General features: G+C 52.1%; 1 protein-coding gene across 1 annotated transcript in view; it reads left to right on the top strand.

Annotated features, from left to right (window-relative positions):
• The window catches only part of C6H4orf50 (chromosome 6 C4orf50 homolog), a 63,324-nt gene that overhangs the window by 12,589 nt on the left and 38,107 nt on the right, over positions 1-12,628 (top strand). Inside the window, exon 4 of the mRNA XM_086407511.1 lies at positions 11,924-12,035. Coding sequence (XP_086263637.1) covers positions 11,924-12,035 — 112 coding nt within the window. The remainder of the gene's footprint in view (positions 1-11,923; positions 12,036-12,628) is intronic.

Below are 12,628 nucleotides of genomic sequence, written 5' to 3'. Positions count from 1 at the left end.
TCACCCCTCCAAACCACCATCCCCATCTATCCCTCCTTCATTCCATCCACCCATCTACCCACCTGGTGTCACCGGTCCACCCATACAACTTCACTCACCCGTTCACCAGTCCAGCAACCTCCCCATCATCTGTCCACCTGCTCAGCCACCCATCCACCTTTCCATCCACTCACCCTATCTCTTGTTCACCCATCCATGCTCTCTTCTACTCCCCCTCCATCATCTTATTCACCGGACCACCTCGTTCTATCTCTGCATCCAACACTCTCCAGGGAGCCAACCAGCTACCTTTCATCCTTCATCATCTGTCTCTCCTGTACGTCCATTTATCCGACAGTTCATGGGTCCCCGCCTGTGCCAGGCCCCAGGTGCTCTCTTCCACGTGTAGTGTGAAGTAACTGTCCTGTGCTCCTGCCTCCCCAATCCACCCTCTCCCTGGGAAAGCAGTCAGCCTTTCCCACCTCCCTCACAGCTCCGAAGGTGACCATGGTTCCCAGCCTGGTGGTCCTGTATATGCATCTTCATCTCTGCTTGTTTAGACTGTGAGCCCGTCGAGGGCAGGTCCAGGTCAGATGGGTTCCATAGCCGCAGCCCCAGCAGCAGCACACAGGAGACCCCCAAGGTTGGTGCAGTAGAGAATATGCAGGGTTGGGCCCCTTTCTAGTTCTCCTGTTTACTAGCTGTGTGACCCTGAGTAAGTTTCTTAAGCTCTGGAGCCAAGGGCAGGCTGGACATTTATGTTATCATCTAACTGATTAGAAGAGCAAAATGTGTGTTTAATAATACTCCTGCCATGTGCTTGGCACCTTGCGGTGTTTTCAAAGGCATCATTTAATGTTCATAAGTCTGTGAAGCAGGTACTATTAATGTCCGCACTCCACAGAGGAGGCTGAGGCTCAGAGAGGCAGTGCACCGGCCTGTTGTCACACAGCTCAGAAGAGGCAGAGCTGGAATTTGATCCACGCTGCATGTGAGTCCAGGGTGCTCTGTTTCCCCCGGCAAGAGGCTGCTTGCCTGTAAAGGGAGAGTTAAGTCAGCTCCCTCCAAGAGATCAAGATCCCAGTGGTTCGATTTGCATTTAAGGAAAAATCAGGAAGCCACCTTTGCCCAAAGAAGATGGCTTATTGGAAAAAAAAAATCACATTTATCTTCTGGCCTGGACAGTCTATTTCAAATTAACTGGAACTTGAATTTCCTCAAGATCATGACGTGTATCCTGCCTAGATGGTTTTAGTAATGAGTTTGTCTGTGCTCACAGTTTCTCTTTTTCGTACTTCATCCTGCCAGTGTCACCTCTGCGTGTCCTGTTCGTTCTTCCTCCATTAAGTTCATCAGATAAAAGGAAAACAGTGTACCTTTGATGTTGACACCTTGTTGTAATTTCAGAAAATAAATGGTGTAGAGATGAAAATTCTCCCTTAGAATCCTTTCTGTAATTTTCCTAAATGTAAGACTTTAATTTAGGCTGTTAGTTTACATCCTTTATTCTCCCAATCTCTCTGCCCTGCTACTTTCTCTTTTATCTAAGGGAAAGGCTGAATACCTAAATGTTTTAGTGATGAGTAAATATTTTGTACGTTTTACATTCTCTCATTTAATCTTTAGAGCAGCCTTGCAAGCCAGGTGCAATTCCACTGACTAGATGGAGAAACTGAGACCCAGGAGGGTCTCCAAAGAATCAGGGCCAGCAAGGGGACACGGGCCAGATCAGGGCGGTGACTCCAAGATGCTGTCCTTACCTTGGGACCCTGGGGCCGGAGTTGGATCCTGAGCAGTTTGGTGCAGCGTCAGTGGCTGCATTCAGTAGTTTGGGTGCCATCAGTTATAAGCCCCTTGTTGACACACATCTGTGACTTTTTAGATGTTTCAGGCCTTATCATTGAAAAATCTCAAGAAACTGGAGGAGAACTACATCTCTCGAGGGGCTCATGCTCTCAAGACTTTGCTGGAGGTTGTGGTGCCCAGTCAAAAGTCTCTCAAAAATTCCCTGAATTGCCCATCAAGCGTGGTCCCCAGCCATTTTTGCCTCTAGCATTGGGAGAAGCTGGCCCATTATCAGATGAGTAGCAGAGGGAGCAGGGGCCTGTGAAATAGAAAATGCTGATCCTTAAACGTGGGAACCACATGCACTGGGGTTCGAGGCTCGTGCTTTAAGTGGCAGGTGGGACCCCAAGTGGACAGAGCAGTTCAGCGCTCTCTCTTACCAGTGGCGATAAAGTCCAGCAGGTTACTAAGCCTTTCTGTGACTCAGTGTTCTCAACTGTGAAATGGGAACGATACTGAGACCTGCTTCTAGTGTGATTGTGAGGATGCAATGAGAAAGTGCTGGGAAGGCCCTGGCACAGAGCCTGGTACCCGGTAGGATTTAGATTGTCGCATCATTGTCACCGTCACCATCGTCATCTTCACCATCACGTCTTCATGGCCTTGTCTCATCCAGCGGAGATTGGATGGAATCACTCACACTGCTTACATCATGGTTTCCTCTTTCTTGTCTTTTTGTTTGTCCCAAGAGCTTAGGCTTCACTGCATGCAAAGTCGCTTCAGTCGTGTCCGACTCTTTGCAATCCCATGGACTGTAGGCTGCCAGGCCTCTCTGCTCATGGGATTCTCCAGGCAAGAATACTGGAGTCAGTTGCGAGTTCCTTCTTCAGGGGATCTTCCGGACCTACGGATCAAACCTGCATCTCTTATGTTTCCTGCACTGGCAGGCCGGTTCTTTACCACGGGCGCCATCTGGGAAGCCCTGCTGCTGCTGCTGCTAAGTCACTTCAGTCATGTCTGACTCTGTGCGACCCCATAGACGGCAGCCCACCAGACTCCCCCGTCCCAGGGATTCTCCAGGCAAGAACACTGGAGTGGGTTGCCATTTCCTTCTCCAATGCAGGAAAGTGAAAAGTGAAAGTGAAGTCGCTCAGTCGTGTCCGACTCTTCGAGACCCCATGGACTGCAGCCTAGCAGACTCCTCCGTCCATGGGATTTCCTAGGCAAGAGTACTGGAGTGGGGTGCCATCGCCTTCTCCCTGGGAAGCCCTGGAGTCGGTTAAATGTGACTGCGATTTATCTCCTCCGATCTGCGGGAGATACTGATGCAAACTCAGGCTGACAAGGCCCTGGAATGGGCAGGGCCTGTGATCACCAGCTCCCCCATCACAGCAGCCCATGGGCCGAGGGAGACGGAGAGCACTGTGGTGACTTTCCGGGCAGGGCTGTCCCCAGGTGTGGTTCTCTCAGCCAAAGGGCTGAGAACCTCTGCCTGGTTTCAGAGGCCGGAGGTCAGTCTGCAGGGGCAGGTGGGGTGGGCGAGGCCCGGCCTGCTCCAGGATGACCTCACCCTTAGTAGGGAGGTCATTAGGGCATCTGCAGAGACCCTGTTACCAAATGAGGTCACAGTCACAGGTGCTGGCAGGGGGTGGGGGGGCAGTTCGGACTTGAACTTGACTTTTAGGCGACACAATTCAGCTCACAACCGTGCTGTCACGCGGCCAGCGATGACTCTGGCCTCGCCTCCTCCTCCTCCTTGGCCTCCTTCAGGTAGTGTTTCCTCCTCTGTCCTCCTGGGACCTGGGCTGAAGGCCCAGATGATGCACTATCCTTGGCGCCAGGCCCAGCTTCTCTGGAGCAAGTGCCCGTGAACCGCCGGGTGAGCTGCTGAAGGCAGGGTCCTCAGGCTGCTTCCATAGTCATCCTGAAAGACCGCCCTGGGCAGGGAGGTTGGCATGGTAACAGCCCATGGAAACATACCTGGACTCATGTCACCCTCTGTGGTTGTGCAAATGCAAGAACCCAACCCCCACTCCATGTGAGGTGCCCCGTGCGCCCCCATCGCCACCCCACCTTCTTTCTCACCAGCCTTCCTTTCCTCCCTGCTTCCTTCCACCCACACACAGAATCCTTCGGGTCCTCTCTGTTTTCTGCCACAACCCCAGCTCCAGCACAGCACTTGACATGGGAAGGAGCTTGGTAGATATTTATCAAGTGCAAGGAGAGAGGGAGAAAGGACCACAGACTGTCTGAGTCTCTTATCATTGGGGCCCCACGGGTGGGTCCAGGCCCCTTTCAGCCTGCGGCTCAGATGCTCTAGGTTCCTGGCCATCTCTGACCCTGTGAACTTGGGGCCTTTAACCCCTGTGGATTCTGCTGGGCGAAGGGCTAGCAGCGCTCTCTGCCTTCTAAGTGTGTCAGAGTGAAGAGCCCATTGGAGCACGAATGCAAGAGCCCTTTAAACATGGAACAAAAGTCGGGGACCATTTCAGTATAAAATGTCTTGGGACAGCCACTGATTCTGGCTTTTAGCAATCTAGCAGCTTGTCTAGGAGAGTGTTATAGGCAAGGGCTTACTTTGGCTGTCGGTGTCTGTTTCATCATGGTTTGTGTGTTTCTCGCGTGGCTTGTTCTCGCTTCCAAGAGGAGAGCTTCCATCCCCTTCTGATGGTCCCTCCGAGGGGGCCTGTCACCTGGATGATCAGCTTCTTGTTCCAGACATTAGCAGTTCTCCCAGATGGAGACAGGCAGGGCCAAGTCCCCCAACCTGGAGAATCCAGAGCCTGGCCCTGCCCTCTGGGAGCCCCGGGAACCTTGCACGTCATTTAATTTTATGCCTCGATTTCCCTATTGGTCAAATAGAGAGGTAAGTGCTATAAGGGTTTCCTGCAGTGCCCTGGCAAAGGACCACAGACCTCAACAACAGTCCTGGAGCCTGGAAGTCTGAGATCACGGCATCTGCAGGGTCATTTCTTCTGAGACTTGTGAGGGAGGGTCAGTTCCAGGCCTCTCTCCTTGACCGTCTTCCCCCTGTGTCTCGTCGTCTTCCTTCTATATGTGTCTGTGTTCAAATGTCCTCTTTTTATAAGGACACTGGTCACAGCAGATTAAGGCCCGCCCTAATGACCCCACCCTAATTAACTGTGTCTGCAAGGACTGCATTTCTAAATCAGGTCATGTTCTGAGGTCCTGGGGGTTAGGACATCAACTTAGGAAGTTTGGGGAGGACACTGGAGGACACGTCCAGTGCAACTTACTGGATGCATTGTTACAGAGGCCCCATGACTGGCAGAACTGTCAGTTCTGGTTCCTTCGTGCGCTTCTTCACCAGCTTTGTGTGGGTACCAAATGATCCCTGTATTTATTAGGGAATCTTTGCACCAGATGCCATCTCTGGTGCTCTGCATCTGTTGTCCACTCCTTTTGTCCCTCAGCGACCTTCAAGGGAGGTGCTCTCTTATCCCCATTTTACAGATGAGGAAGTGGAGGTATGGAGAGTCCCAGGGTTCCCACAGATACTAAGTGATGGGGAAGGATTTGCACCCTGGCAGATGGATGCGCTGGTGGGTGCCACACTCTGCTCCTCCAGTAACTACTGGTCCATGGGTCAGTCAGCGTTTAACAGATGTCCACTCCACATGACGTGGTGAACTTGGTACTGGGGCTGGGAAGTAAGACAAGACCGCTGCCCAAATAAGATGACAAGACCGCCTAAGGCAAGAGGGTGCCAACAGAGGAAGGGGGAGGGGCCTGACAGTCTGTGGGTCGCTGTTGGGGACCTTGGTGTTTGGGAGGGGAATGCACCTAGGGCCGCGGGGTATGTCACAGTCTTCCAGGCTGTCCTCCTTTCAGAAGGCACTGACAGCCCCAACTCTGCGAATCTTGGAGTCAGAAAGGGCCACCTGGAGAGGAAGAAATGCTCCAGAGGGGGCGCTGGGCGCTTTGAAGTGCCAGCCAGTCACCAGCTCATGGAGGAGCAGTGCCTGCAATTTTAAAGTTGAAATGCTACAACGTATTGATAACCACACTGTAAAGCCAGAGAGTGTGTCCTTCAGGGTCTTGGTCTGCCCCTTGCCCGAAGCTGTGCATGTATGGAATTGCACTTGGAGTTCTGAGATCATTGCATGCTTGTATGCATTCCCAAAGGCTGACTGCATTTCCAAAAGGGTTAGACCCAAAGGGGTTAAGAGCCACAGCAGGTCTTCAATGCCTTTCTCTGGGTAATGGTGTAACCCCCAAATGATCTCCTTTCACGAGCCCCCAGCAGCTCCATCGGCTGGGGCTCCAGCTCCACTTCCTAACCACGGCATTCAGGGCCCTGCTTCTCCAACCCAGTCCTCAGCCTCACTGCACAACACTTCCTCCAGCCTGGCCCAGCCACCTTGGGCTCTGCTCCTCCAGCCTGCTCACCTTCCCTGGGTCTAAAGGCTTCCACCACCCGCTGCCCTTGGCCTCTCAGTAAACTCCTGCTTCTTTCTCTACATTTGGTGAGAATGCCACTTCCTCCAGGAAGACTTTCCTGATTTTACATCATCTCACTCTGGCCTTGGTGTCCCCATCATGACATGACCCGCCCCTGGGGGCCCTAATTCTCACTGTGCCAGACTTGGAAGCCCACCTTCCCACAACTGTGCCTTCCTCATCATCACCAGCTGGGTACCATTCAGCCCTAAATCCCAGCCCCCGGACAGAGGCTGTGAAATGCTTGGCGAGCAAGTGACTCAGTGAATAGATGACCCAAAGGAGATATTTGCTCCATGCCCAAGGCAAATAGAAGCTTCTGGCCAAAGGGACCACCCCAAGATGGCAATGCTGAAGTGAGGTATAGAAAGTGGAAAACCAGAGGGTGGTCTAGCCCCTGGAAAGTGGGTGTCATAGAGAAAATTATTACAAATTATTAAGGTACCTCCACCCAGGACCCTCCTCCCAATTGGTTACTTACATCTGAAGACTCTGGGCGTCATGGTGTGAATTATGGTGAGGATGATCTTTATGAGAGGATATTTTATTTGCTTCATATTTACAAAACACTTTCCCAAACAGGATCTCCTCAAAGCTGGGAGGTTGCCAGGTAGGGGTCAGTGTCCTTGTCCCCAACCCCACAGAGGAGACACTTGCCTTACCTAGGATCACAGAGTATACAGTTTCTAGAGCAAATTGCTTGGAACCCAGCTCCCTGAAGAAACAGTCATTTCAAGGACAAAGTCCAGACCTGGGGAGGAATTTGGGGAGGGAGAGTTTACTCAGGATCCCAGGGGAAAGAAAATTTAAAAGGACTCTGGCTTGCCAGATGTTGGTGGTTTAGTTGCTAAGTCGTGTCACTCTATGATCCCATGGACTGCAGTGTGCCACGCTCTGTCCATGGGATTTCCAGGCAAGAATACTGGAGTGGGTTGCCATTTCCTTCTCCAGGGAATCTTCCTGACCCAGGGATTGAACCCGTGTCTCTTGCATTGCAGGTGATCTCCTGCATATCAGGCAGATTCTTTATCACTGAGCCAACAGGGAAGCCTGGTTTGCAAGATGAGCAAGGCTCATCTGCAGATGTGTCTGAATGCTTTTAGCAAGTGTGCACCAGACACCATTCATGTGCCAAGCACCATGCCAGGACAGGAGGGACTGGAGAGGTGAGCCTGCTCTTCAAAGGCTTGTATGATGATCGCTGCCACAGGGGACAGCTCAAGGGCTGTTGCCTGGCCTGGAGGGTAACACGTTGGCTTGTACAGAGATTAAAAGTCACTCTCTTATTCTGTCAGTGTCAGGCTGTCATCCCAGAGCTGAGATCCCAACACCCCCCTCACTCCAGGTGGCAGCGGCTTCAGGGAAAGTGGACACTCCAGTCAGCTTCTCAGCCCCAGCAGTGTGAATAGAGCACCCTTGGTTGCAGGTATGAGAATTTATCATTGTTCCTTCAAGTCTAGGCAGCCTCTCCTTGCTCAGAGCTTGCATCTGTGCAGAAGTGCGTGTCACACACTTATCACTCACTCCCATAGAGAGCAAAGGCTTTAAAATAGTGTCCATAATGTCAAAAATAAAAACCTAGGCAAAAGTCGCATAAAAGGTAATACAGATGGCCAGTGGTCTTACAAAAAAGGTCAGTTCCATTACTTGTAAAACAAATACAAATGAGCAAAACCTCAAGATTCTGAATATTTGTTAAATATTAAAAGGACCTCAACACTGTTTATAGTTGGTAAAAATTGGAAACAACCCCAATGTCTGATCAGAAGGACCCGATTTGGTAAGTGAAGGCATTCCTTACATAAGAGATTATAATAAGGTGACCCTAAAGCACTGCTTTGCAGAAGAGGTTGTAGAAATTACAAAAGTTGTGGAAATGGTTTTCTGATACCATCCCATGATAAATGCATAAAGCAAAAGTCAACATTTTGTAGAAACAGACTTACGGAAGAATTTAAATATCTATGCATAGAAAAGGGGGAAAAAAAGCCCAGAGGGAAATAGTCTAACACATTTATAATATTTGTGCCTAGATGTCACTGTATTCCTTGTTTTCTTTTTTCAAAATATTGGCAAGTTAAAACTAAAACCACATAAAGTTACAGGCAAATGCTCCTGAGAGTGTTGAAAAGTAGGGAGGGCTGACAAGACTGAGCAGGGAGGGGCAGGAAGGCGGAGAGAAGACCTGAATCAAGTTCGGAGACCTGAATTCTGGTCCTCTTTTCCCATTGTATGTGCTGTGTAACCTTGGGCAAGTCACTGTCCCTCTCTAAGAATTGATTTCATCACTTGTGACATGAAATGGGTATGGCATCATCTTCTCAGGAGTCCTCCCCTGGGTCTCCTCCTCAAGGCAGAGGTCTGTGTGTGTTCCCCATGGCTATGTCCCTGCCCCAGAACCAGGCCAGCCACATAGTAGGGACTCAGAAAGTATTTGTAGAACTGAGTCAAAGTCAACTTGAGTATTAGAATAAAATTCAAATAGAAATGAAGAGCAGAATGGTGGTGGCCTTCGACACCTCCCTCCACCTCCCTTTCATCTGTTCCCTCCTCCTTCCTTCTGCTCCTCTCTTGCTGGTTCTCGCATCTTTGAATTGGTCTCCCTTTCTGCATCCCATTCCCTCTCTTTTCCTCTTTTACCTTCTCCCCCTCTCTCCTTCATTGCCTCGTCTCCATCTAGTTCCAATGGAGATTGTAAGCTCTTGACAAAAATGTTTAGTTCTGATCATGTGGGAAGCCAGTGGAGAAGACCAAGAAACAACCCAAGGTCTGTGGGCAGAAGACACCCACAGACCTGTTGGCCCGTCAACCGGGCCTGTCTGAGTGCCTAGCAGGGCTGCGCCCAGACCCCTCTGCTTTTCATTGGTCTTGGCTGAGGCCTTGTTCAGATACTTGTTAAAAGCTTCTGGATGATTCTAAGGTGTGGCCAGACTCCCCCGGGCCTCTGAGGAGAACTAGACAAGACTGTCACACAGTAACTGGAAGGTCACAAATTGGGGTATGAGGATGGGGTGCTATGGAAGGGAGGAGCTTCATTTGGGGGACAGTCAGGAAGGCCCCGACAAGGAGCAGGTGGGGTGAGCTGAGGTGTGGGGAGGAGAGGAGCAGGCAGCAGGCACTAGGTGTCAGGCCCCAAGGCAGGCGGGAGAAGGTCCATCCAGGGAGCTGAGATGAGGGGGCGGGGCCGGGCCCGTGGGCGCTTTATCTTTCACAGTGGGAAGCATGGAAGGGTTGGAAACAGGAGGGCAACCCAACCCAGTTTTCATTTCAGTGAGATTGAGTGCTCAGCTGCTGTGGGATATGGAAGGGAAGGGAGGGCTTTGCGAGGAGGCGGCAGGTGACTAGTTACCCTTCCCAGGCAGGCGGGAGGAACAGTGTGTGCGGAGGTGCAGAGGCAGGCAGGAACCAGGGTGGGGAGGGGACAAGGAGGTGCTGGAGCAGAAGCCAGGGCAGGGAGTGTCAGGGGCGGTGGTGATGGCCCTGGATGGCCTCCTGTGCCAGATTGCAGCACAGTGGATTGAGGGGGAGCCAAGGCGGGGTGTTTCTGGTCAGTTCAGTTCAGTTCAGTCACTCAGTCATGTCTGACTCTTTGCGACCCCATGGACTGCAGCACGCCAGGCCTCCCTGTCCATTGCCAACTCCCAGAGTTTACCCAAACTCATGTCCATCGAGTCAGTGATGCTATCTAACCATTTCATCCTCTGTCGTCCCGTTCTCCTACCCTCAGTCTTTCCCAGCATCAGGGTCTTTTCCAATGAGTCAGCTCTTCACAGTGGAAGAAGGCAGATTCTTCAGCAAAAGTATTGGAGTTTCAGTTTCAGCATCAGTCCTTCCAATGAACACTCAGGACTGATCTCCTTTAGGATGGACTGGTTGGACCTCCTTGCAGTCCAAGGGACTCTCAAAAGTTTTCTCCAGCACCACAGTTCAAAAGCATCAATTCTTCAAGTGCATTTTAGGGGTCGTCTCTGGCAACTGTGGGCAGGATGGGAGGGGAAGCAGGAGATCCAGTTAAGGGTCAATGGAGGAGTCTGCTGAGAGCAGGTGAGGACCTGGGGACAGGTGAGGAGGGCACGGGGCATCATCTGTCCACTTCCATTTCTTCCTCCCCTAGAAAAGCACCTGACCCATTACTTGTTCCTTACCTGTTTAGTCGCTAAGTCATCTCTTCTCAACTCCATGGACTGTAGCCCACCAGGCTCCTCTTTGTCCAGGGGATTTCGCAGGCAAGAATACTGAAGTGGGTTGCCGTTTCCTTTTCTAGGTGATCTTCCCCAATTCGGGGGTCAAACCCATATCTCCTGTGTCACAGGCGGATTCTTCAGCTCTGAGCCACCAGGGAAGCCTGGGAGTGGGGTTAGCCCTGCTCAGTTGAGTCAGTTTCCTGTAAGAAGCTTTCCCAGAAGACACACACAGCAGATCTACTCAACTGTGTTTGTACTGAAGGAAATTGGGGAAATGTAGGCTCTTGGATCAGAGAAGGCAGTGGCACCCCACTCCAGTGTTCTTGCCTGGAAAATCCCATGGACGGAGGAGCCTGGTAGGCTGCAGTCCATGGGGTCTCTAAGAGTCAGACACGACTGAGCGACTTCACTTTCACTTTTCACTTTCCTGCATTGGAGAAGGAAATGGCAACCCACTCCAGTGTTCTTGCCTGGAGAATCCCAGGGAAAGGGGAGCCTGGTGGGCTGCCGTCTATGGGGTCACACAGAGTCGGACACGACTGAAGTGACTTAGCAGCAGCAGCAGTCTCTTGGATGATATATCGCACCCCTGAATAAAATCCTGGGTCTTTTTCTGTAGAAAGAAGATGAGTTGATAAGGGGAAGCCATATAGAAGCTTAATAAATATTTGCTGAATAAATGTACCCTGAGTTCGAAACACCTGCCTTCCTGCAGGCTCTGTCTGTCCATCCACTGTCAAACATTTATTCAGCACTTAGTGTGTGCCTGGCAGGGGTGATGGTGAAGACAGAATGAAGGCAAGTTTCCTTCCTGAAGGACCTCGGGTCTAGTGTGGAAGCAGGTGGGAAGCAAGCATCACCCATTAGAACCGGGTTAGAAGTACCCGGGGCTGTGGGAACCTGCAGGAGAACTCCCCCCCGCCCCCCATGGACGTTGACCGGAGCTGAGTTTTTCTGCTGGGCCCAGGCCTTCTGTGCTGTAGCTGTAGTCAGGTGCTTGCTGCCTGTCACATGCTCCGCAGGCTGGGAAGGGGGTGTGTGCTGGGTCAGGGAAGCCCCACAAATGTATCCCTGCTTGTCTTTTGGGGCAGGGCCCAGGGACAGCTGGCTTTAGCCATTTGGGCCTGTGGAAAGTTGAGGGACAGGATTCCCAGAGGCCCTGGGCAGGTGCCACCTCTGAGGGTGTACACAGAGGAAACTTCCACCCAGGAAGGGGAGGGGCCTGGAGCCTTTGATGCTGCCTTGGGGAACCCGGGGGCAGCTTGGCTGAACAAACAAGCTCCTCGTCTGCTAAGTGGAGTCTGGGAGCTCACAGGAGGCAGTTGCATTGGCAGGACCAAGCACACAGGGCCAGGGCCCTACCACCAGGCCACGTGCCCTCTGCTGTCCTCACCAGGGGAGGGGGTCCAACTCCCTCCTAGGGTCTTTGGGAGGGCTTGATGGGGACAGGCTTGGAGAGAGCAGTTCAACCAGGGACACCCACCACTCTTTTGACCTCTTGTGTCTTCGTCAAGGATGCCCTGGGCCATGTTCAGGATGAATCGCTGCCCCTGCCCCGGGAGGAGGCGCTGGATGCTTGCAGAAGCCAAGACCCCAACGAGGCACCTGAACAGAGGGGCTCAGCAGGTGCGTGAAGGAGGGGTCTTCAGGGACAGCCACTGATGGGCTAGCTCGCTTACGATGTCCTGATGACCCAACAGGGTGGTGGTCCCTGCTCTGCAGACAGGAAGCTGAGGCTCAGAGAAGTAGAGTCCCTTGCTCACTGCCACCCAGCTGGGAAAAGTGGGCTCAGCCTCCACAATGCCCACGACGAGGTCCATGACACAGGCTCAACCCAACATTTAGGCTCACTCTCTCAGCCCTCAGAAGGGTGCCAGGCAGGCAACACACGTGTCAGCCTTGAGCAGCAGGGTCCTCTCAGGGGGATTTGTCCTCAGGGATTTGTCTTTGGAGAAGACCGTGTGATGACCAGGAGCTTCTCTGTTTCCAGCCCCACCCCAGTGACAGCTCAGGTGTGAGACAGGTGCGAGGTCTGGGAGCAACCAGGCTTGAAAGCCACTTGTCTAAGCTGATGGGAACCAGTGTATTTGCTCACAGTCTCGGGTGTAGCTTCTGGGGTGTCTGCTGCAAAAGCCGGTGCACTCAGGGAGCCCCAGAGCCACGGTGTCCACCTGGCTGTCTGTGGTTTGCGTACAGTCCTCCAAGGTCAAGTTCAGTTT

Source organism: Bos grunniens, chromosome 6, assembly GCF_055505025.1.
Source record: "Bos grunniens cultivar Pamir isolate PY7600 chromosome 6, Bosgru_T2T1.0, whole genome shotgun sequence".
Classification (NCBI taxonomy): Eukaryota; Metazoa; Chordata; class Mammalia; order Artiodactyla; family Bovidae; genus Bos; species Bos grunniens.
Note: the sequence above shows the minus strand (reverse complement) of the source record. Positions and strands in the feature narration are given on the sequence as shown.